Source organism: Vulpes vulpes, chromosome 5 (assembly GCF_048418805.1).
Source record: "Vulpes vulpes isolate BD-2025 chromosome 5, VulVul3, whole genome shotgun sequence".
In the NCBI taxonomy this organism is placed as follows: domain Eukaryota; kingdom Metazoa; phylum Chordata; class Mammalia; order Carnivora; family Canidae; genus Vulpes; species Vulpes vulpes.
In genome coordinates, this window is record NC_132784.1 from 70387433 (window position 1) to 70412161 (window position 24729).

General features: G+C 62.8%; 2 protein-coding genes across 15 annotated transcripts in view; one reads left to right on the top strand and one right to left on the bottom strand.

The window, feature by feature from the left end:
* Window positions 1-334: 334 nt before the first annotated feature.
* On the top strand, window positions 335-6907 carry PRR33 (proline rich 33). The gene is made up of 2 exons (XM_072758746.1): window positions 335-507; window positions 4580-6907. Exon 2 carries the CDS (start codon window positions 4589-4591, stop codon window positions 5903-5905), a length of 1317 nt encoding a protein of 438 aa, XP_072614847.1. The 5' UTR covers window positions 335-507; window positions 4580-4588; the 3' UTR covers window positions 5906-6907.
* The window catches only part of LSP1 (lymphocyte specific protein 1), a 40117-nt gene continuing 18397 nt past the window's right edge, over window positions 3010-24729 (bottom strand). For 3 of the 14 annotated variants that reach the window (XM_072758742.1, XM_072758740.1, XM_026004176.2), the window contains 10 exons: window positions 14892-15029; window positions 11996-12163; window positions 9994-10189; window positions 9556-9648; window positions 9249-9292; window positions 8993-9074; window positions 8054-8188; window positions 7628-7705; window positions 7381-7483; window positions 3010-3458 (listed from right to left, as the gene is read on the bottom strand). In XM_072758742.1, the coding sequence (XP_072614843.1) occupies window positions 7394-7483; window positions 7628-7705; window positions 8054-8188; window positions 8993-9074; window positions 9249-9292; window positions 9556-9648; window positions 9994-10189; window positions 11996-12163; window positions 14892-15029 (1024 nt within the window). In that variant the 3' untranslated portion in view covers window positions 3010-3458; window positions 7381-7393. Of the gene's footprint in view, window positions 3459-7380; window positions 7487-7627; window positions 7706-8053; window positions 8189-8992; window positions 9075-9248; window positions 9293-9555; window positions 9649-9993; window positions 10190-11995; window positions 12164-14891; window positions 15030-16878; window positions 16978-23813; window positions 23924-24729 lie in introns of those variants that run through there. The other 11 variants (XM_072758741.1, XM_072758739.1, XM_026004175.2 and 8 more) reach the window with 8 other exon arrangements.

The following is a 24729-nucleotide window of genomic DNA, read 5'->3' on the forward strand; positions in this document are numbered from 1 at the left end:
TTACCAGCTTTGCTAGCTTCTCTCACTCTGCTAGCTGAGAGCTGAGGACACCCCGGCACACACACACACACACACACACACACAGATGTGGGCACACACAGGTGGGGACAGTGTGTTTGGGGGCCTTGGGCCCCATCTGCAGGCTGTGCTGGGGCTTGGCCTGGGAAGCCCCGGGCACAGCCAGCCCCACTCACACTGCCGGTGCCCTGCTCCCGGGGGCTGCCGGCTCCCCCTCATGCAGGCTCGGCTGGGCATGCCACAGGCCCTGCAGTGGCCCTGCTCGGCCAGCAGAGGAGGGTGGCTGCCCATTCAGTGGCCTCAGCCTCTGGCAGGTGCTCTTCCGTGATCAGGCCAAGCCAGAGAGCGGGCGCTGAGGTCAGAGGAATAGCACAGGTTTTATTTTGGTATCCGTGACCTCCTCCTCGGGGCACCAGGCCCGTGGTGCCACGGGACAGTATCGAGCAGGCACTGCTGGACAGGCCGCAGGCCTCCGAGAGCTTTCGACAGGTAATCCACACCCCGGTCCACCTGGCCCGGCCAGGCTGGGGCGAGGGGAGAGAGGCAGGGGGCAGGGGCCTGCCCAGGGGGCTGGAGGGGGCCTGGGTACCTGGGCTGGGGGCAGGGGATGGGGGTGGCCCAGCTCTGGTTGGGGCAGATGACCGAGCTCAACCCCAGAAGGGGGTTGTCTAGGCGGACCTCAGGGACAGCGCAGCCCGGGGACAGTGGGGGTGGGCTTCTGGAGCCGGCAAAACTGAGTGAGGCTGCAGAGCAGGGAGGAAGCCAGGAGAGAGCGAGGTGCCTCCCTGACCGCCCGGCTCCAGCTGTCTTTGGGGGTGACCCCAGAGTGGGAGAGCAGGAACCCTCGGTCAGGGTCCTGGCCCGTTTGTGTGGATGGACTGGTGGGTCCCAAGGGCTCATGAACCGAACCGGTCCTGGGCACCCATGCTGGTGCCAGCCCCACGGGCTTGCGCTATCCCAGGACCCAGATAGAAGCTGCTGACGCAGCCCTTGGGGGACGATCCTCCCACAGCCCTGTGCCTCTGCCACCCCACACGCCTCGGTGCTTCTGCACCATCTGTAACCACTGGTTTGCTCTGCCTTCCGTGCATGGGGCTGGCACTCGGTGGCTGGCACTCGGTGCCTGACACAAGGAGGCTGGGGCGATTGTGTGGGGTTCTCTGGCGGGCAGGACCGATGGCACAGGGGCAGTCCCTGAGCATTCCAAGCCAGGTACCCTTCGGGCAGTGGCCCTTTTGATCCTCTGGACCCTTTGGGTGGGCGGACCCTGACTCGAAGGCTCTGAGAGATGGGGGCCTGACATCGTGGCAGCAGTAATGTCAGCGGTACTCAGAGGAGACAAACTGTGGGTGCTCCTCCCCGAGGCTGGACCAGGGTACTGGCTGGCTGGCTGCCTGGCACCATCCACCTTACCTGCCTTTCATCCCGTGGTGCCATCCATTCTGGTCCTGTCTCAGTGCCCAGCAGTGGACCTTGCATGGCCACCTCTGCTGCTGCCCTTGGTGGATGTCCCATCCAGCAGAGTGGGAAGGGAGAGAGGCATGTCGACTGGGAGATGCTCTCCAGTGGCAGAGCGTGGCCTGGGATACAGTCTCTAAAGGGGGCCGTGGGTGAGAAGAGATGGTTGTGGTGGCTTCGTGGAGTTTTAACACTCCTGACTTGTCCATATTTACAGCATCCTCAGGGAGACAGGCAAATTGTGATCCCAAAGACTTCAAAAACAAAAGACATATGAACAGAGCCAGTCCTAGAACATCTGCTCTTCAAAGGAGGTCCCCAGATGATGAGGGCAGCGGGGCCCAGGACTCATGAGCATGGCCCCCAACCTGTATCCTCCTTCACTTCTGACCCACTCCCCCCCCCACTTGTTCCCATATATCCATTCTCACATTCACTAGCTTCCTTCCTCCCTTCCACTGTCCATCCAACCAGTGTCCAGCTATCCCTCAGCACACCCACCTAGCCAATTGCCCACCCACTGTCCATGCGGCGAGCACTGATCCAACTGCTTCTCCGCCTCTTCTCCCATCTGCTGTCCTCACAATGATTCTTTGTCCATTCACCTTCTGTATATCCACACATCTGCCCATCCATCTAGTCTTTATCTACCTAACCATTCCTTGCCCAAGATTCATCCACTCGCCTTTCTTTTTTTCTTTTTTAAAGATTTTATTTATTTATTCATGAGAGACACACACAGAGAGAGAGAGAGAGAGAGAGAGAGAGAGGCACAGACACAGGCAGAGGGAGAAGCAAGCTCTATGCAGGGAGCCCAATGTGGGACTCGATCCCAGGTCTCCAGGATCAGGCCCTGGGCCGAAGGCAGGTGCTAAACCGCTGAGCCACCCTGGCTGCCCTCCACCAGGCTTTCTATTTATACATCAGTCCATCTACTCATCCATCCCTCCACCCCTTCACCCATCCATCAATCCATCCGTCTACCTACACTTTCATCTATTATCCATCCATCCAACCATCCATCCATCCATCCATCCACCCATCCATCCATCCACCCACCCATCCATCCCTCCACCCATCTATCTCTCCACCCACTCATCATCCACCATCTACATCTGTCCATCCACCAAATCTTCATGGAGCATCTCCTGGGTCCTAGGATGGGGGATAACCCCAAAGGGGGTGGGTTTTTTTTTTTTTTTTTTTTTTGGAAGGAGCACAAGCTAGGGTCAAAGACCAGAAATGCTCACTGGTGTAGTAAAGTTTAATCAGGGCAGTCAAGGGGAAAGCATCACAGGTATTCTGGAAGAGGAGGACTGGACCCCAACCATCACGTGGGCCCCAACATAAGCCACCACACACCTCAGATCTCAGAATCTAACATTGCAGAGGGTCATGGGATGGGACAGAGTGTCTGAATCTGGAGGCCAGAGGTCTGGGTGGTAGCATTGTCCAGGGTGGGTAAGGAGGGCTTTCCAACCGGGCTGGCCCTTCTCCCTTGTCAGTCCTCAGTTAGTGAACACAGAACCACCATTTGGAACACACAAACTTTATTGCACTAGAAGGAGGAGGCTGCAAGCAGGGGGCGGGGGGTGCAGGGCCTGAGAATGTGGTACGGGTGTCTCTGTCTCTTGACCTGGAGGTCCCCCAGCAGGTGTTCTCTCTCTGCTCAGCCTGGGCCTTCCTTGGGAACCCTTGGCCTCTGCGGGATGGCTCCTTGGGTCAATCACCAGTGATAGTCCCTTTCCTGCTCCTGCCATGCCAGGCAGAGTGGGAGGCAGGGCGGCTAGAGAGTGGGAGGGGAGAGAAGTCAGGTGGTTGAGGAGCAGAGGGGCGATGATTGTGGTGGGTGATGGAGGGGCACGGGCAGGCCAAGCGGGCCATGACGGCGGCTCTCATGGCAGGGCCGGGGTGGGCATCTGGTGGACTCTCCCCTGCAGACGTCGACGCTGCTGCCAGAGGCACCTGTAGTCTCAGGAGAGCTGAAACACAGGTGTGGGTGGGAGCGTGAGGCTGCGGTCTGGGGAGGGGATACCAGTCGTGCCCTCCGTGCCCCCAGCCCATTTCTGTAGGCCACCTTGCCTACGCTCCCCCCGGCCACCCCCATGGGCAGCCTCCCTGCTCCAGACATGGAAGCCCTGTGTCTGCTTCCACCGTGGAAGCTTGTTTCCTGATGCTGGGCCCTGGGGCCCTGGGCCTTTGCAGGACTCAACGTGGAGGGAGTTCTGCCCATCGCCTGCTCGCCTGCTAGCCTGGCAGCCCCAGAGCTAGACTGGTGTGCCCCCGGTTCCTGGGGTCCTGGGCCCCCAGAAGCAGGCACAGCCAAGAGGGAGCCCCAGGCAGACCCCTCAGGCCCCTCCCCAGGCAGATCTGCTCCTGCCTGACAGAGCCAGCCCCCACAGGGCGGCAGCTCCGGGCCTCCTTCCTCCCACAAACCGGCTGGCCTCTGGCTTGGCCCAGACGCCATTTGTCAACGTCCTTGCAAGCACGTGGCGCCCAGAAACCAGGGCGGGCGGCTTGGCCAGGACCACCCCAGCCAGGATGTCTGCGGGAATATCCCATTTAGCGTAGCTCAGCGAAAATTGCTCCCACCTCCCGGCCAATCTACCTCTGATGATGCAGCCTCAGCTTTCCTGAGCCTCTGGCCGCCACCCTCACCGCTGGCTCACAGTGGACGAGCCTGTGGTCAGACTGGCGACGGCGCGGCGCCCCTCACGCGTCTGCGGGCAGGCGCTCTTCCTGCCCTGGTGGGCCGCTGGCCCAGCACGTGCCTCCCCCTTGCAGCTTGCCCGTGGGTCTCACGGCCTAGGCTGTGCACCCAGGTGGCACCCTCGTCCATCACCCACTGAGTGACTTGGGCCTCTGTGACCTCCTTTCTAAGCAAGCCAGAGGTGGAGCCATCCCACAGACTTGCTGACACAGACAGACTTGCTAGGGACACACCTGGCAGGTGCCAAGGGCTCAGGAAGCAGAGCTTCTGGTGGTCAGGTGGTGACCCTGTGGCCTCAGGTCCTCCCATATAATGGGGGAACCACATGTCCCTCACGGGAGGGGTGCGGGCAGTGAGGGGGACTAGCCTGATGGCTGTCCCTCTCCTCTCCAGGGAGTGACAATGCTCATCGTGGCTGGCATGTGTCCCCAGGGGCCCTCTGGACCCCCACCACCCCTGCTGCCCAAGCCAGGGAAGGACAACCTGCGTCTGCAGAAACTTCTGAGGAAAGCCGCCCGGAAGAAGATGACTGGGGGCGGGCCCCCCACACCGCTGGGGGCTTTCCGCACTTCCCTGTCCCCTGTGAGTGAGGCCAACCACGACCAAGAGCCCACGGCCCCACGCCCTGCAGAGGCCCCACGGCCTGTGGCCACCCTGCCCCGCTCCCCACGCAGCTCCATCATCCACCACGTGGCATCACCTCTGCAGAAGTCCGTATTCCCCTTTAGTTTCACCCAGTGCAGGAGCCTGGCTGCTCACTTCAAGGCCACGGGGCCCCAGCTGGTGACCCCGACCCTAGATCCCACCCAGGCCCCCAGTGGCTTCACACAGGTCTCAGCCCCTGCAGCAGGTGTCACCCACGTCAGCCACGTGCACATCCGGCTAGTGCCATCTCCACAGACCGGGACCCCTGAGCCCTGCCAGACAGCCCCAGACCGGGGACCCGGTGGGCAGGACCCAGGCATGACCCTGTGCCCTCCTGGAGCCCAGCCCCCGGGCCCCATGGCCCACACCCACTCACTGCCTCCTGAGGCCCAGGCTGCCTGTCGCCAGCCTGAGGCACCCCCAGGCTCTGAGGTCTCCGTGTCCAGAGAGGCCGGCACCCAGCCTGTGGTGCCTGTAGCCCCTGCCTACCGCTCCCCGGAACCCTCACCTCACAGGCCAGCCTCTGAGGCTCCCAAAGCTGAGCACTGGGAGGAGCCCCCCATGGCTGGCCCTGCCACAGAGGCTGAGCTAGTCTCCAGACCCCATGGGGCCTCATCCCCTGCCCCACTGTCAGGCCCGCACCCGTGCCCTGTCCCGAAAGTTGCACCCAAGCCCCGGCTCAGTGGCTGGACACGCCTCAAGAAGCAGCTGATGGAGGAGGCAGAGGCGTCCTCGTTTCCAGGCCCGGAGCAGAGCCCAGAGCATGGGGAGCAAGAGGTGACGGCCCCCACGGGCCCGGTGTCCCGGCCCCCAGCCTCCAGGGCTTCCAGGATGTGGGACGCGGTGCTGTATCGCATGTCGGTGGCCAAGTCCCAGAGCAGCCCGGCTGGGCCTGGGGACGGGGTTGGAACCCTGACTCGCCTGGGCCGCCTGCCCTTCCTGTGCAGACCACGATTCAACGCCCGGAAGCTGCAAGAGGCCAGTCGGCCCTCCCCTATGGTCCACTCCATCCCAGATCTGACCTCCAGGCCCAAGAACTTCAACCGGACAGCGGCTGGCTGGAGGCTCCAATGAGCAACCCGGGCAGCACCAGGGCCCAGGACCATGGTGTGGACGGAAGAGAGAGGGGGTCCAGCTGGGAAGCCATGGCCACCAAAGAGGGCACCAGGGCCCCACAGATGCTGGGTAGCCAGGGGGGCAGGTGAAGGGGTGGCAGGAGGAAGGACCGCAGTGCAGGGGTGCTGGGGCTGGGACAGGTGGGGTGAGGGTTGAGGCCCATTTCCAGAGGCAGGGTCTGCCCTGGGGTGGAACCGGGAGTGGGCTGATGGGGTACAGGCTCACATGAGAGGGAAAGCACGTGCCATGGTGAGGAGGGGTGAGGATAATTTGACTCACATGGGTGGCCCTCAGCCTAGGACTTGGGCAAAGAGGTACAGGGTGGGTGCCCAGGACTCCTGAGGGCTGCAGGCAGGTGGGGAGGGCCTCTAAGCATGACATGGACTCTGAGGCCTGATAGGGCGAGGAGCATTCTGGGGCTCAGCTCTGCGGTGCCCCCACCCACCATGAAGGACTGGGGAGGGATTTATGTTCACTGTGCAGAGTTCTGGGACCAGTCAGGGTCAGAGCTGCAGCTACATCAGTGGCTTGACTGATGTTTTAGGGAGCCAGACCCAGACTCTTGCCAACAAGGGGGCAAGGTGTGAGAGGGGGCTCACAGTGGGGCCGAAGCGAGGATGTCTCGCTGTGTGTTGGGGCCCAGCTCCGATGGCCAGATGGGGAGGGTGTCCTCAGTCTCAGGGCAGGAGAGCCCAGCAGAGCGGGTGAAGCAGTGAAAGGGACCCCAGGCTTCATGCAGCTTTGGAGCTCCCTGTCTACTGTCAGCTGGGGTCTGCCTCAGGGCAAGGGCCAGGGGCTCTGATGGGTCAGGAGCAATGGAAGAGGGACATGGAGGTGCCTGGGAGCGGGACGCAGGAAGGAAGAAGCAGCCAGTAGGCAGCCAGCTGTGTCACCCAGGGCGTAATGGGTGCTATAATGGATCCTGGGACCCAGGCCACTAATAAAGTGTGTCTAACCACAGCAGCTGACCATGTTTTTTCACCAGGTGATGGGCAGGGCAGTGGAAACTGGAGTAGACTCCCACTGGGAGAGTGAGACTAAGGTTCTGGCTCCTCGAAGACTCAGACCAAAGCTCCCAGGACCCCTTTCCACCCACCTCCTCTGACACTAGTCCTAAAGTGGCCAGGATGAGCGCATCTGCCTCCCAGGAGGAGGTTGGAGTGTCCCTACACAGTAGAGCTGTGTATGGCCGAAGCCAGCCACCCAAGAAAAGTATTCAGTTCGGTGTAAGACCGGGCTTGGGCAGGGAAGTCTATTGGGCAGGGAGACCAAGCCAGGCTGGGGTTCCTGCCAGCTTCGAGACCAGGCATTCGGCCCCCACAGGCCACCCTGGCAGCCTGTAACAAGCAGGCCCTGTCCATACTGCCACGGTCCCAGAAGGGCACATGTCACACAAACAATGCCTCATGCTTGGGCCACTGCCCTGGACTCACCAGGAAGGACTGCCTAGGGCACTGAGCCCTCATCCACAAGCACCTTCTCATACTTCCCATGTCCAGTGGCCACGAACTTGTATCTCTTTCCAGATGGGGTGCTCTGCTGGGGAAGGAGAACAAAGGTGAGAACAGAAGGGACATGCTGCTGCCTCTGGGAAGCCCTCCCAAATGCACTGAGCAGAGACCCTCTTTACTCTCAGCTTTTGGGCCTGCCCTCCCTACATCAACCACATTTAGACCCTACCTTAATTGTCGATGATGTCTTGGAGCCTCCTTTCTGCTCCCAGAGGCTTTTCTTGCTCATGTCTCCAGCTACAATATCCTGGGGGCAGAGGAAGGACATGTCACAGATGCAGCCCTTTGACTGTGGGGCACTCGAAGCCCTGATCCTCTTTCCTGCCTAGCCTTGTCCGACTGGGGCCTGGGCCTGCCCACCTGCCTCCTTATGGGAGAGCCCAGGGGAGGAGGTAGGAAAGGAAAGGTGGCACCATCTACTTGCCCTGGGCCAACCAGTTTCCCCACATGACCTTCCACTCTGGGGGCCACTGGGGGCAGCCTGGTGAACCCACCCCCCAAAAGTCCTAGTGCTCTGTCTACCCACATGTCAGCCTAGACAGTCTCAAACTTGCCTTACCAAGGAGACCCTGCCTGGCCCTGGGATGGTTCCTACCTTGCAGGAGGAAGCCTTGGCAGTGGACTGAGCCTGCACCTCTCCTGTCTCCCATCGGCTCTTGGTGCTTGCCACAGCCATGCTGGGCAGCTCAATGGAGGGCTGGCGGACTAGCTTGGGGGTCCGGCCAGCAGTCTGCAGAAGAGAAAGAGCCCAGGACCACTTTAGTGAATAGCCACATGCGACATGTCAGAGAGGCCAGTGTGAGACCCTCCAACACACAGACAACTTCCTCTATATCTTTGTATTTCCATAGAAGTGCTTTCCCAGTGAAGGGCTAGAGCAGGGCATGCTGGAAAAAAAAAAAGCATATTCCTCCATTTGGTGTACTCATGAAACACCCTCTTGATCTGAAAAGCACAGGTAATATGGTGGTTTAGGAGACAGATATGGCACTGTCATGCTGCTCATGGCAAAGGGCTGGAGGAGCATGGATTAAAAGGAGAGGTGTTGGTTGGAGAGAGGGATATCGGTGGGATGGACAGGTGTTGGTTGAATGGAGGGGTGTAAGTTTGAATGAGTGGTGGTTGGATGGAAAGGTGTTGGTTGGATGGAGGGGTCTTGATTGAATGGAGGGGTCTTGTTTGGATGAAAGGGTCTTGCCTGGATGAAGGATACTGGTTGGTTAGAAAAGGTCTTGGTTGGGTGGAGGGGTATTCATTGGAGGAAGTGGTCTTGGTTGGATGGAAAGGTCTTGGTTAGATGGAGGGGTCTTGCCTAAATGAATGAAGAAGTATTGATTGGATGGAGGGGTCTTGATTAGATGGAAGGTGTAGGTTGGATGGAGGGCTGTTGGTTGGATGGTGGGATATTGGTTGGATAGAGGGGTCTTGGTTGGATGGGGCCGGGATATTGGTTGGATGGAGGGTGTAGGTTAGATGGGACATGGGTGCATGAATGGAGGAGGGACCCAGCAGAAGAAGAGAGGCCTAAACATACCTCGATGGCCTGGGTGTATTGCTCCAGCCGCTCATCAATCTTGGAGATGGGCAGGGCTGGCTGGGACTTCTTCACATTGTTACTGGAGGGTAGGAGAAGGGTTACTTACACCCATGCTCCCTCACTTGGCTTGTACACCCCACCCCAAGCGCCTACCAGAGCTCCCTCAGGCCCCTGGATCTCTGGCCCCTGGACCTCTCTCTTCAACCCTCTCTTGGGGAACCCCAAGTCCTAGTCTGGAAAGCAGCAGGCACACCTCTTCCTGATGGAGCGGTTCAGGGACTCGGTTCTGTCGACGAGCTGCAGAGGGCAAGCAGAGATGTGAGCCTTCAGCCAGAGCCCACCACCTCCCTCCCATTGCCCCAGTGGCTCCCATCTACCAATCCAGCCCTCCACTGATTCATTTCTCAGGGTTGTGCTGAGTGCCTGGCTTGAGGGGATAGCAGAGAAAGAGCAAGATGAGCCTATTCTTGGAGGTGATGTGTGGCTGCCTCTCTGGGGCTGTCATTTGGTTGTGATTCTGGGAAAGAGGAAAAGGCAGCAGGCTCTGGGGTTTGACGTACTTTGGTGTTGGGGCTCAGGGGAGGCGAGCCCTGTTCAGTAGTGCCCTCCAAGACCAGGGGGCTGGGTGTCCTGGGCTGCTGGCATTTCTGGTGCTAGGAACAGAATATCTGAGGTTATATGATGAACACCCCCTTTGCACCCCTCCTGCCCCCCCACCCCAGGACCTGTTGGAGCAAACATTTTCCCTCCCTGGGCCGCCAGGCCCTTTCCAGCCCTGACATGCTCTGGCTCTCGAGTTATCTGCAGTAGGGACTGGTGAGTCTGGAGGAGAGTCACTTGATCCCAGGGCCAGCAAGCCCCTCTACCCTCTGAGAATGGGGGTGCTACAGAGTCTGGGGCTGGGGGTGGGCCCCCTTTCTAGGCCAGCCCTACAAAGCCCACAGAACACATAGTCAGGAGACACAGACCCAGCCCACCCCAAGGGGAGGCCCCACCACCTGCTCATCTGCCACCTCAGCTTCTGCTGGCCCCAGGCTGCCCTGGATGGTCCCCTCTGGGTTCTTGGGCTCTGTCTCCCCTGCTCCCAGCCCCTCCTGGAGCTCCGAGCTAGGGCTCAAGTGCAACTCCTCCAGGGGCACTCTGGCTGGGCTCTGCTCGTCACCATCCTGGTTCCCGCAGGCGTGCTGGTGGGGCCTGGGGAGGAAGAAGGAGGCAATCCCATAGAAACTCATTCAGTTGCTTGCCTCAAGTCCCTTCCTGTTTCTAAACCTCAGTTTCTCCATCTGAAAGAGGAGGCTGGTCAGACCAGCTGAATGCCAAGGAATCCTGAGACCCCAGCCTCACTGGGGAAATGGGTCCAAGGATATTCAGAGGCAGCCCTCCATCCCTGGGGCCCTTTGGTGAACAGTGCCCACGGCCCCAGCTCAGCCGCGCAAGACTTTCTGTCGACTGTGGGCCATCCGATGTGCAGGATCTCTGGACAGGCCCCAGCGCCCCGCCGTGCTTGTCCATGTCCACCCTGCTGGCCTCGGCCCCCACTTGGCCTCGGCCCCTGCCCTGCTCCGTGAAGAAGGCAAGTAGCTTGAGGAGGATGGGTTTTACACAGGAGTGGGGCAGGGTCTGTGGGAGGTTTGGGGGCTGGTCAGCTGGATGGCAAGGCAAGGGCAGAGGTCACAGTTAGAATCACACCCCTGAATAGAGGGGCTGCCTGCACTGGCCATGCCTGCCGGCGGCCAGCATGGCTCTGCCTTTGCGCAGAACTGAACCTGGGTAAGAGGGGAAATTCTCGCATTTTCCATGATTTCACGCCCCTTGGGGTTGGTGCCAGCCAAGACCCAGACCCACCGCCCAAGGTGGGTCAGTCCGAGCCAGCAGCAGGCACACAGAGGGCCCATTCAGCTGCGGCGGGCACCAGGACTGGGCAGGTGTGGGGCGGGGAGGAGGCCTGCTTGAGAACCCAAGGGTTTGACAGAAGAGCCAAAGTGCCCCCTGCTGTTGGGAACGGCTGTGGCCTGTGGCAGGAGAGGAGGGAGCCAGCCTATAGCCAGGGACACCAGTGTACAGCCCGTCCTTGCTGACCCCAGACCCATCTTAGAAATGCAGAGTGTGCACTGATTCCCAAAGGCAGATGGGCGAAACTGAGGCATAGATGGGGACCGGTGGGCAGGGGGTCGGCCAGGACCAGGGCCCCAGCGAGGTAGCTGATTCCTGGGGTGTGGGAGCTTGCTTGTAGGGTGGAGGAAGGGTGGCGGGATGATTGGAGGGGTCTGAGCTAGAGCTCGAGGCTTCTGAGGGGCCTTGAGAGGTGGGAGGTGGCCCAGAGATGGGAGAGACATGGGTCTGGTGACACTCAAGGCAATGGGGACCCTGCCCCTCAAGCTTGAAGCTCCTGAGCAGAGCTTGGACCCTGCTCATAGTCAGGGGCCCTAAGCACGCCTGCAGGGTGTGGGGAGCACTCGACCCCTGAATTGGGGTGGGGGTGAGGCTCGGGGAGCAGCCCCCCATCCCTGGGCCCCAGGGGCGCTTTGGCCCCCACCTCCGCCTGCCCCGTTCAGACCAGCAAACACGTCTGCACATCTGGAAAGCTTGTCCCTCCAGGCCGGCTCACAGGCCCGCACATCTGGAAATACCTGCTCCCCTCCGTGGGAATGGAGATCAGCCAGCCCCGAGGGAGGAAGGGGCGGGCGGGCGGCAGGGGCGCAGAGCCTCCATTACGTAAGTGGGCTGCAGATGTGTGCTGATGTGGCAACACCCGGCCCGGGCCGCAGCTGGTCTGGACGGGGCCCAGGGGCCCTGGGGAGCCCAGGAATGAGATTTCCTCCCCAGCCCTCCCCGCAGCCCCTCGGCCCGCCGCCCCGCCGTCTAGCTCTCTTCCTCCCTTCCCCCTGCTCCCAGCTCCAGGGCATTTTGCGGGGCTGGTGGCTTTCTCAGGCACAGGTTGGGGGCTTGGGGGAAGCCCCTGCCTGGCAGCCCTGTCTCCAGACTTTGGCCCCCACTTGCCTGTCCTCCTCCTGCTGCCCCTCCGGACTTTCGCCCCAAGGGGGCTCCCCACAGTTGGAAGTCTCCCCGGCCCCCCAGTCCTGTGGCCGCTGCTCTGGCTTCTGGGACCAGTCGCTGAAACCCTCGTCCTCATCTGGTTCAGGTGCCTCTGAAGGCTTCAGGCTGAGGCTGAAAGAGTAGCACAGGGTGCTCAGAGCTGGGCCAGGCCCCGAGGGGTAGTGCTATTCCCATCACCCACACCTGCTCCCTTCCTTGGACCCTGGGCTCCAGGGCTGGGGGACTCTATCTGCTGGAGGCAGCACCCCATGGCTGGGCTGAGCCTCCCCATTGTCAGAGAGTCCCTGAGGGCAGGGCTGTGTCTCCCCCACAGTCTGGAGCTGTCTGAGGCCAAGGTTGTGTCTTACCCTCTTACCCAGGACCCCCCCAAAACAGGGCTCTATCTCCCTCATGAGTCAAAGTTCCCAAAGAGCTAGGCGCTGCCTCTCCCACCAGTCTAGGGCCTGTTAGGACCTGGGCTATGCCTCTCCCATCAGTCTAGGGTCCCCTGAAAGCTGGAATATGCCTCCCACACCAGTCTAGGGCCTCTCAAGAGCTGGGCTAAGTTTCCTCCATCAGTTGAGGGCCCCCCCCCCAGAGCTGGGCTGTCTCTTCCATCAGTCTAGGGCCTCTGAGGACTGGGCCATGCCTCCCCCATCAGTCTAGAGTCCCCTGAGAACTATTCCATGCCTCCCCCATCAGTTTAGGGTCTCTTGAGACCTGGGCTATGCTTCCTCCATCACCTCAGGGCTCCCCAGGAGCTGAGCTATGCCTCTTCCATCAGTCTAGGGTCTTCTGAGAGCTGGGCCATGCCTTCTCCATCAGTCTAGAGTTCTTGAGAGTTGAGCTGTGTCTCTCCCATCAGTCTGGGTCCCCTTAAGAGCTGAGCCATGCCTCTCCCATCAGTCTAGGGCCTTCTGAGAACAAGGCCATGCCTCCCCCATCAGTCTAGGGTCCGCTGAAAGCTATTCCATGCCTCTCCCATCAGTCTAGGGCCCCCTGAGGGATGAGCTATGCCTTCCCCAGTAGTCTAGGGCCTTCTGAGAACTAGGCTATGCCTCCTCCATCAGTCTAGGGCCTTCTGACAGCTGGCCATGCCTCCCCCATCAGTCTAGGGCCCCCTAAGGGATGGGCTATGCCTCCTGCATTAGCCTAGGGTCCCCTGAGAGCTATTCCATCCCTCCTCCATCAGTCTAGGGTCTCTTGTGAGTCAGGCTATGTCTCTCATCAATCTGGGGGACTCTCAATAACTGGGTTATACTTCCCTCATCAGTCTAGGACCTTCTGAGAACTGGGTCATGCCTCCCTGATCAGTCTAGGGCCTTCTAAGGGATGGACTATGCCTCCCCCATTAGTCTAGGGCCTTCTGAGAATTGGGCCATACCTCCCCCATCAGTCTAGGGTCCCCTGAGAGCTATTACATGCCTCCCCCATCAGTCTAGGGCCTCTTAAGAGCTGGATTATATCTCTTTCATCAGTCTAGGGTCTCTTGCGAGTCAGGCTTTGTCTCCCCCATCAGTCTAGGGCCTCTCAATAGCTGGGTTATTGGCAGTATATCTCTGTCAGTCTAGGGTCCCCTGAGAACTGGGCCATGCTTCCTCCATCAACCTAGGGTCCCCTGAGAGCTGGGCCATGCCTCCCCCATCAGCCTAGGGTCTCTTGTGAGTCAGGTTGTGTCTCCCCCATCAGTCTAGGGCCTCTCAACAGCTGGGTTATACCTCCCTCATCAGTCTAGGGCCTTCTGAGAGCTGGGCCATGCCTCCCCCATCAATCTAGGGTCCCCTGAGAGCTGGGATATGCCTTCCCCATCAGTCTAGGGTCCCTCAAGAGCTGGGTTATACCTACTCCATCAGTCTAGGGTCCCCTGAGAGCTGGGCTATGCTGCCTCCATTACTCTAGGGCCTTCTGAGAACTGGGCCATGCCTCCCCATCAGTCTAGGGTCCCTGAGAATTAGGCCATGCCTCTCCCATCAGTCTAGGGTCTCTTGAGAGCTGAGTTATGCCTCCCTCGCTTAGTCTAGGGTTCTTGAGAGCTGAGCTCTGCCTTCCTCATCAGTCTAAGGCTCCCCAAGAGCTGGGCTGTGCTTCCCCCCCTCAGTCTAGGGTCCCCTGCCTGCTGGGCTGTGCCTCCTCTATCCCCCTGGGGTCCCCGGTCTTGCTCTACCGCCTTAGCTGAGCCCCCAGGGCTGTGGTGACATTCTCCTTCCCCAGGAAGCCCCTGCACCCAGTCCCCTCATGGCAGGCCTGAGATCTGGTGCTGGTGGGCCCCCCTCTGCCCCCAGTCCCTGCCATCTAGATGGAGGACCCGGCCTGAGGGGCCATGACCGCTGCAGCACCCCACCCCGCCCGGAGCTGCTGACTCGGAGAAAATGGAACAAAACAGCGGTGGGAGGAAGGGGGGCATTATTGTAAAAACAGCCCAGCCCGGCCGCGGGGGCCTCCTGGGCCCAGGGAGGAAACGAGCCGGCCTGCGGCCCCGCCAACTTGGACGCAGCCTCCATGAGTCACCGGCAGCAGGGAGCTTGGGCGGGGGGCTCCGGGGCCAGGGCCACGCAGCTGGGGTCAGTGTCGGTCCAAGCAGGGGCCGGGGCCACGCGGGGCGGCCAGAGCCTGAGTCAGCGCTCTGGGAGGCGGGCTGGGAGGGGTGGCCGCACGTGAGTCCATCCGGCCGGCCGGCCAGCAGGCTCGCTGGTGCCGGGCGTTTTGGGGACCCTCACCCTGAGAACTCTCCCCACTCCTGCTCCTGGGCTGAGCCCCTCCACGGGCTCACCTGCCCGGGGCCCAACCACCAGCACACTGCTCTGCCCACGGGTGCAGGGCCAGGCGAGCTGGTTGGGTGGGGGCGGGAGGGACAGCTTACAGGGTCTCCTGCTCGGGCAGCTCAGGGGACTGGCCGCCTCTGTCCTCGTCCTGGGCCCGAAGCTGCCGGTCCCTCTCCCGGCGGCGCCGCTCCCGGGCGGCCTCCTCCTCATCTTCCACGCTCCACTGAGTGGTGAGCCTGGGGAGTAGCAAGACACAGTCACACCACTGCCCGCACCCTGCCAGTCTGGTCCAAGCAAGACTCTCCTGTCCGGGTCGTGTCCTTAAGGCAGATGTTATGTCATGAATGTGCCCTCAGGCCCAGGGGGCAGCTCCCAGGGCTCTGGAGGCCTGAGGACGGAGGGGCTCCTGTGTTCAGGCAAGCCCAGAGCCACCCCAGTGCTGAATGAGACCCCTGTGTCTCCTCCACCAGCCAGGTTCCTTCAGCCTCATCAGAGCCAGGACCCAGGCAGGCACAGTCCTAGGGCTGCAGAGGGCATGGGACAGGGCTGTTGGAGAGGCCTGAAGGCTGGTGCCCCATGTCCTACCTGAATCAAGGGACTGTGGCCTCAGCCAGTCAGGTGGTGCCAGGCCGGGCTGGGGTCTGGCCAGGGGCAGACCCGGCTAGGCAGCCACCTCGTCACCCATCCACCCCAGCTGGGATGCTCCCTCCTGCTCCCCAAGGGCCTGGCCTGTTGGAAGAAGGTGGCCCCCCAAAAGGGCCCAAAACCCACAGAAAAGGCTGCCTCCAACCTGAGCCTGACCTCTCTCTGGGCTGTTTCACAGATGAGGAAACTGAGGCCTACATGAGAGAGCTTCCTCTCCCAGTGTCTGCTGACCTCATGGATTCTCAGGGTCCCTCACTCAGGACTGCACGAGGTGGGCCTGGGACCCTGGCCCTGGCCCACAGCTCTCATACCCTTGGTGTCTGGGGAGGGAGCTCACCGACATGGCCCTGTCCCCCCAGTCTCCCTGGACCCCAAGAGGGGAGTCCTGGTCTCTGCTTCTGCAGGGGTCTCAGTCCCCTCCTGCCGGTGTCCGCTGCCTGACCCTGCAGCCTGCTCCTCCTGCCTTGGCCAGGATGGCCGGCTCCATGGTCTCAGCAGCCCTGCCAGCCATGATCTAATCTCTCCTCAGTCCTCCCAGACAAAAGCCAGGCCTCTTCACGGCCCCCGCTTTGGGCCCACTCTCCCCACCACGGCTCCCCGGGGATCCCAGCCATGCTCAGACCTCAGCACCCTGAGTCTGCCCACCCTCACTCCTCAGCACTGCCTCTGGCTCCCAACCCTGGGGCCCCGGGGAACCTTTCCTGCCCCACATCTGGCTCCCATCCTGCTCCAGGGCCTTGGCTCAAAGCCATGGGGCCATGTTTTCTGGAGAGGTAGCACCCAGGGTGCTCTTGACTGTTGGGGACCTGGGGTCTAGGGCCTTGTCCACCATTCACACTGGCAGGCCCTCTGAATGGAGGGTGGGAGCATGTGGGTACAGGGGGAGCTCGTGCTAGGTCTCTGGCTGCAGGATGGAGAGAGTGAGCCCAGTGGCCTTCTTGGGGGGCAGCCCTGGGGGCACCCTGGGAAGGATTCCTGGTCCTTCCTGACAAGATTGGCCATCTTGCTCTCCTTGCTCCCATGTCTCGGCTGCTGGTGCCTATGGGCATGTCTGTGTCGGCCAGTGGGCGGTGCGTGGGTGCTTGTGCACGACCAGGCGTGGCGTGGGTGGCCCCATCCATGTACTTATGTCCACGGCCTCAGGCCCGCCCCATGTCCACTCTCAGGAACTCCCATGGGCGGTTTTTCCTGCTCCCCAGACCCTTCCACCAAAATCCGAGCACAGGCACCACACTGCGTCCCGTCACCCCTGACGCAGATATGCACAGCACCTCTGGGGGCCACCGTATGGCAATGTGTCCAGGCCACAGAAGCCCCATGCAGGCTGGCTCTCTGCAGAGACTCCCCCACGGACACGCACCGCATCGCCGGGCCTCCCTCACACACACAGACGCACACAGCCTCACGTGTCCATGCTCCCAAATGCCCCACAACACGTACATGCTTGCACACCCTCAGATGTCCACCTGCACACGCAGACTCAGAAAACAAGGCGCGGGGCGGAATGGCGGAATGGCGGCATCCTGGTTCCTGGTGCTCCTGCCATAGCCCCAACAGTGGCCCGGGAGGGAGATTGAGGCATGTTTTCTGAGAGCAGCATCCCTAAGGAGCCGGCCCTCCGAGGGCCACCCTTTGCCACCTGCCGTCTGCCTGTGCTTTCCTGAACCTCCCCAGGGCAGGGTAGGGGTGCAGGGTAGGGGTCTCTGGGTGTCTCCCCCAGCCCCACTCGGGGAGACCCAGCAGCCTGAGGACAAGGAGCCCTCCCCCTCGCCTGCTCCCTCCCGCCAGCCCCAGGATGTGAGTAATGCAGCCCCTCCTGGCCCCTCCTGTGACCTCACCCTCACTGTTCCACAGCTGGGCTCTGTTCTGGGAACTGAGAGGGGGCGGCTCTCCTGGGGTGGGGTGGGGGCCTCTGGCCTGGGAAAGGCACCCCCCTTCCCCGGCCAGCAGCCCAGACCCCTTGGCAGGCTGAGCGGAGCTGTCAGGACACCGGCGATGCCCCCCCTCCACCCCCGCCCCATGGCCCCTGGCTCAGCCCGAATGCAGCTGTAAGGGATTTGCTGTTCCTTAGCAAATGCAATTAGGCTGTTTCCTGTGTCTGTTCTGGCTCCGAGCAGCCAAGGGTCCAGCCCCAGGGGCTGCGAGTGGGGCTCCGCACCCCCAGCAGCAGGCTCTGCCACGGGGCCTCGCCCCACTCACCAGTGTGCGCAGACCCCGGCTTCCCCATTCTGGGTGGGGGTCCCCAAGTTCAGGGGCTGCCCCTGCTGGCCCCCCGCTCGAGGCACCAACCCCCTCTCTCCTCCCGCTGCAGCCCCTCCAGTCTCTCTACCAGGGTCCAAGGATGAGATGGTCCTGAGCCTGCCTGGCCCTCCCTGCGGTCTCACCTCCTTCCTCCTCCTTCCTGCCCCCCTGTCCCCCCCCCTTAGCCCTGCGCCTAGGGTTGGTCCCAGCTTGACTCTGCCCCCTGCAGGCGGCTTGTGGGTCACCCCACCTCTCCTGGTGCCTAAAAGTCAGCCCAGAGTCATGGGGAGAGCTTGGCAGTGGGTGGGGGGGCTCCCCACCAGAGGAGTTCTTCCTTTAGGCCTACAGGGGACCCTCCTGGCCGCAGGTGTCCTCCACCACAGCGGGTAGAAGCTAGGAAGTGGGACCGGCACCCCACGGGGAGCAGGGAGCACAGGTCTCTGGTGGCCCGCCTCCCCAGGGTCTCCTACACTTCCACCGGGGTGGACACTTGCAGTGCGACTGGTCCCTTGAGTGGCCAGAGAGCCCATGAGCAAGGGACAGAGTGAGGGGAATGAGCTCACGGAAAGGCCTTCTTAGTGTTGGCTTCCAGGGGTCCCCAACAACCAGAGAGCAGGCCCCCAAGGGCAGAGGTCGGGAGCCCTGTCAGGGAGCTTGGGGGAGGGCAGCTGTGGCTGGGCCACTTGGAGGGTGCCCCTTGCTGGTCAGGCAAGGCAGGGTCCTCCCTGCAGTGCAGGGAGGATCTGGGATCTTGTGGCACTGCCAGGGTGCTGGCTGTCACTCATCCTCACAGAGAGGCAGAGGGTGCACCTGTAGGGGGGAGAGCCTGGAGTGGGTGGGGCAGCGGGAAGGGCACACTGCTGCCCCGGGCCAGGGGTGTGGGTATGGGTGCTGCAGCTGCCGGGAACCTGGCTTCTCCACACCCCACCCGCCGCCCCTGGCTCGGGCCCAGCCCACCCTCCCAGCCATCCCCCTCCAGCAGCACCTTTCTGGGTGTGTCTCTGCCCCGCTGGGCATGGGGAGAGACAACCTCTTTCCTCGAAGGCACAGCCTGGGGGGGGGGGGGAGGTAGACCCCCCCTCCCCCCGCAAGCCCAGACCCTGCCCAGAGGGAGCCCAGGAGGCCACCTCGAACTGAGGTCTGAAAGATGAGCCAGGGAGAGGGTCTGCAGAGGAGAGCCAAGAAGGCCAGTGGCCCAAGAGCCCAGTGTGGCCACAGCCAGGGAGGGGCAGCTGTGGGCAGCTGGACAGGAGGGTCTCTGAGTCCCCAGGGGACAGCCCTGAGAGGTCCTGATCAGACCTTCTGATTAGCATAGGGGGGCAGGAGTGGGGACGCAGGCATCCTGGGGAGGTGGCGTGGGCAGACAGCAGCCTATAGAGCTGCCACGTGTCTCCGTCTGCCCGGCACCCCAGTGAGGGCTTGGGCAAGCAGAGCGTGGGGTGCATGGGGACTCTCAGGGACACGGTCAGGAGGGCCTGCCATTGAGCAGGGACCCAGGCCAAACTGGGGAGAGCCCGGGGGATCAGAAACCCCTAAGGGAGCTGGGGAGGCACCACCAGGGAGCAGGCCTGGGGCACAGAGAAAGGCCTGGAGGGCCCCCTTCGTGTCTCCCTCCCTCCTCCCCCATGCTGGGTGCTCCTAGGGGTTAGAGCTGCAGGGATGGGTATAGCCTGGGCCTTCACCCCACCCTGGGGCATGGGGGGAGCTTGGTGTCCCTGCTGAGTGCCCCATTCCACCCTGCTGCGCAGGAATACAGCCCTTCCTGACTCTCCCCTTTATGGTCCCTCCCAGGAGAGGCGGGGCAGGGTGGGGGCGGATTAGGTCTCTGGGAGACCTCCTGAGGAGGTCACCTCAGGAGGAGGGGCGGGGCCAGGGCACGGCTGTGGCTTTGGTCTTTCTGACATCCTTCCCAGGGTGATACTCCAGGTCCGGCCTCAGCTCCCCAGCTATAATAAGGGGTGCTGACATTGCCCAGCCAGGTGTGGACTGAGACCCCTCTCTGGGCCACCCTAGCTCCTGCTTCCTCTTGGGGGTGCTGTTGGCAGACCTGGGCCCCCCAAAAGGGAAGCTGGCCCACACCCCACCCCATATCCCTCCTGGCCCTGCTGGCAGGTCGCAGCTGCGAAGCCTTCCCAGAGGAGGGGACATCTGCCTGCAAAGCTGGCTTCCCCACCATCCCAGGGGGTTGGTACCCCAAAAGGCACAGGCCAGGGGCACAGGCTGATCCAGGAGACATGGGGCTCAGTGGCAGCCTCTGGGAGCCCACAGCTGGCCAGACAGAGGCCAGCCCTGCGATGACATCCACATTCCACATGTGCCAGCCCACGGCATCATACAGCAGCCCCGAGAGCAGGGCTCTAGCTCCTTCCCAGCCCCTGGGGGGATTCTGGGCTCTCCGAACCCTGCCTCAGGGGAGAGGGGGCAAAGGTCTAAGCAGCCTTTCTGCTGGCATCTTTCCATCCACATGAGCCTTGAGCCCCCAGGCAGAAGGGGTGTCCCCTTCCCACCATGAGGCTGGCCCCTCCTTCATTAGTGTCCTCTCCATAGGGCCCTGGCCGAGCCTCTTTGCCCAGCAGCCCCTCCTCTTCTCCCAGTAGGGCAGCACTTGGGGGCCTCTTATTTGGGGGAACCCCGAGCTGCCCCACGTAGCCCCCAAAGCCAAGGAATCCCCCTTCTGCCCGTCTTTCCTGGCCGACCACAGGGGCAGACTATGGAGGGTAGTGCTCTGCGGTCACCAGGGACCCCTCAGGAGCACTGGTGCCATGCCCTGCTCCACCTGAGATCCCCATCCCTGGCCTCAGAATGCCACCTGGCTCTCACCCCACTGGGGGGGGGGGGCACCATCACCCCTGCGGATGGCCAAAGAGTGGGGCTGGAAGGTCTCCTCCCAGGAAGGGGAGGCAGCACCCACAGCCACCACAGCCACCATCTCCAGCCTCCCTCCCTGAACTGGGCTCCTGGTCCCCCTTGATGACACCCTGATGTCTACAGAGGCTCAGGTCTGCAGTCCAGCCCTCTGCGCATAGGCCTGGGCTGGCCTGTCCCCCCATGCGTCCCTCCCCTCAGCCTCTGGCTCCTCCCCTCCCTCCCTGAGCCAGCCCTCTGTCCTGCCAGGTGCTGAGGGCCCACACACACAGCCAGGTCCCTGCCCTCCGGGACCCTAGGGGCCGACCCCAAGCAAGGCTCAGGGACCACAGAGGAGGGCCCCATTCTGAACCAGGGGGAGTAGCCCTCAGGAAGTGCCCCCAGGGCAGGGGCGCCCATGCCTGTGCCCGGCCTGGCAGGACGGGGGACACGGTGGGCAGACAGACGCCCATCAGAGAGGGTGGCGAAGCAAATTGGCACGCGGGCGTCCCTACCCCTCCCTTCTGCTCTATCGCCCCCCACCACCCCCTAGGTCCAGATGTAAAGCCCACACCCCTCCCAGGGCAGCGTGGTCCCAGCCCACCCCACGTGGGTGCCCCTTGGGAGTCATCTGTCCCTGTGGCCACGTCCTGCTCCAGTCCCGCCGGGCCCCAGCCCTGCCCTGGGCCCCTGACTGCTGCCTGGTCACTGGCGCCCCCCCCCCCCCCCCCGCCGTCCTCACGTGTGTGAGCTGCCCCTGCTATAGGGTCCTGGCCAGACCGGTCCCTCCCGTGAGTGCCCTGGGCAAAGCCCGGACCCCAGCCTCCAGCCAAAACCATCACCCCAGACAAGCCATGTGCAACTGCCGGGACCCTTGAAGGCTCTGGGGGGCCAACCTCCCAAGGCCAGTCAGGGCAGCCGCGGCCCAGGCCCACCCATCACACCGCCGGCCCCCAAGGCATCCAGGCTGGGAGGGCGGACCCTCATCGTCCGCTCCAGTGGCCCAACGGGAAGTGGGGACTCACTGCTGCTCGGTGTCCCCACACTCTGGCAGACGGCTCCAACCTGGGGGAGATGGAGTCTATGCCCCCAAAGCCTTCCCAGGGGGGCTTTGCCCGCTCAGGAGTCCCCTCTACAGCCTGGCTCCACTGAGCACCGACCTGGGAGCCCCGAGGACCTCTGGACCCCAGACCGCTCTCTCCCAGGCTTCCCCTTGGTGCACAGAGGCTGGTCGGGGACTGTCCACTTCCGCCCCACAGTAGGGGATCTAGAACCAAACTTGAGGTCCTGCTGGCTGGTCCATTACCTCCCTGTTGCTGGGCGTCCTACCTCCTATGATGTGCTCTGTGCTCAGCCTCTTGCCCTGGACCCTGTGGGCCTGGGGTCAGAGGTCCAGGCCCCGCTCTCTCCAGGTGAGGCTGCTTGTGGGACTCCGGCGTGGCTGTGAGTGGCACCAGCCCTGTGCCCCTCTTCCCTCTGCCCTACGCACTGCGCTCGCCACGCAGTCCTCCTGCGAGTCCCTGACCACAGCGCCGCAGGGGTCTGGGCCAAGTGTCGCGGCTGCCCAGGAGGCTGCCCGGCCCCGGCCCCTCCCCAAGCCGCATCCTTCACGGCGGCGACTCGCCCCTGCCCCCTGCCCCGCCTGTGCGATGCTCAGGCCCACCTCTGGGCCACACGGCAGACTGACCGCGGGGTGTCCCCCACCTCACCTCTGGGTCCGACCCAGGCTCCTCTCGGCGCTGGCCGGCCCTCCGGGGGAGCCCGTCACTCCCGAGCCAGGCTGGGCGGCCTGGCACGGCTCTAGCACTGCTCATGGGCCAGGCTTTGGCACGTTCCGGGACACGCGACCGGTGGCTGGCACCAGCTAGAGCCTCTGCCGCCCTCCCCCTCGTCCTGCCCGCTCCTACCCGGGTGGTTCTTCCTCAGCCCCGGGGTCCCGCACACGGCGCTCCTCCTCAGCCCCACCCCGGGGTCTCAGAACCTGGATGCCCCCACGGCGGGAGTCACAGCCTGGCCTCCAACAGCCGGCTGCGGGCTCCCAGCTCTGCACACCCCCCAGCTTTGCCCCCCGGCTCTCCCCCACAGCCTGTCCCCCAGCTCTCCCCGCCCGGCTCTGCATCCCCAGCTCTGCCGCCCCCACCCCGGGCTCTGCACATCCCCCACCCAGCTCTGCCCCTCCAACTCTCCCCCCCCACCCCGGCTATGCACCCCCAGCTCTGCCCTCCGGCTCTGCACATCCCCCCAGCTCTGCACCCCGGCTCTGCACCCCTGGCTCTGCCCCCCCTGGCTCTGCCCCCCAACTCTCCCCCAGCTCTGCCCCCCAGCTCTCATATCCCCCCAGCTCTGCCCCCGGCTCTGCACCCCTGGCTCTGCACCCACCAGCTCTGCTCCACCTGGCTCTGCCTTCCCCAGCTCTGCAGCCCCTGGCTCTGCACCCCTCGGCTCTGTCCCCCGACTCTGTCCCCCGACTCTGCCCCCCTGGCTCTGCACCCCCAGGCCCCGAGTGTGCGGAGCAGCCCAACCCTCCGCCTGATGCTGCTGGAGCCCTGGGTGCCCTGCCTGCCCCCCACCCCGGCCCCTCCTCTGAGGGGCTCCTCACTGCCGCCCGCCCCCATGGAGCATCTGGGGGGTGCTGGGGGTGGGCCTGAGGAGCCGGGGCGGTGCCACAGGACTAGCCTTGATCAGTGTCCTCATGCCCCCCCCCTGCCTTGTGTCCTGTGATTCCCCAGAACCCTCTCCCACCTGCCCCCCAGGCCTCAAACCTCCCTGAGCCTCAGCTCCCTAGGCACAATAACGGGTACACGGGCTGGCCTTGGGATGGTGTACTGGCCGAGGTCAGGTAGGACTTGCCCAGGTCACTGTCCCTGAGGACCCTGCCCAGAGCTGGGGGCTATGTGACCCCTCACGGCTGGCCTGTGGCTCCTGCGGTTGCCCCATTACAGGAGAGGATGCAGAATGGAGTGGGGTGGCATCCGACCTGGGGCTCCCCCAGCCGCCAGGGAAGGCACATTGGGGTTTTAGCTCCATGGATCCCAAAGGCTGGCGCAGGGTGGCAGGAGGGTCGGGTGGGGAGAGCGTGCACCCCGCCATGCGGCCCCAACCCTGGTGCAGGAATCCCCCTCTGCCCCTCTCTGTCCTTCCTCCCCGTGAGGGTTCTCTCTCGGCCCTCGCTTGGCCTCTTGGCCTTCCCTCCCTCCTTTCTGGCTGGTGCCTCCTCCCATCTCCGCGATGGGCCAGGAGCGGGCAGTAGATGCGGCCGCCCCACCTCCCACACTCAGCACCCACACCACCTGGCTGTCGGGGCCTCCTCCCCTCTGCTGCTGGGGACAGTGGGACAGACGGTGCAGAGTGAACAGCCCGGGAAGGACAGGGTGGGAGGGGACATGTGGGAGGAGACACATGGGATGGACACTGTGGGAGGGGACACATGGGAGGAGATACATGGGATAGACAGCATGGGAGGGGACACTGTGGGAGGGGACACATGGGAGGAGACACATGGGAGGAGACACATGGGATAGACACCATGGGAGGGGACACTGTGGGAGGGGACAGTGTGGAACAGACAGTGTGGGATGGACAGTATAGGACGGACAGTGTGGGAGTGGACATGTGGGAGGGGCTGCCGAGCCTCCACAGCACCCACGCCCCTGGAGCACCCCATGTCTGCCCTGTCCATCCCTTCTCTTTGTTGTTTTCCCTCCACTTCTCCTTCCTATTGGCCATCATCCCATTCCCTTGTCCCATCGAGTCCTGTCCCTTCTGTCCCCTTCCTATCCCTGTCTGTCCCATTGTTTACCACCCCATCCCCATCCTACTCTTGTCCCTGTCTCCCTCCTATCTTGTCCTGTCATTCTATTCCCATCACTGTCCCTGTCCTGTCCGCATTCCATCCTGTCCCCATCCTAACCCCGTCCTGTCCCTATCTGATCCCCATCTCATCCTGTCCTGTTCCCATTCCATCTTGTCCCTGTCCTCGTACCTACCTCTCCCTGTCCCTGTCTGCATCCTATTCGCATCCCATCCTATCATGTCCCCATCCTGCCCTATCTGGTCTCCATCCCATCCTGTCCTGTCCCCACCCTGTCCCCATCCTGCCCTATCTAATCCCCAATTCATCCTGCCCTGTCCCCATCCCATCTGTCCCTGTCCTCATCCTGTCCCTCTTCCTGTCCCCATCCTATGCCCATCCCATCCTGCCCTGTC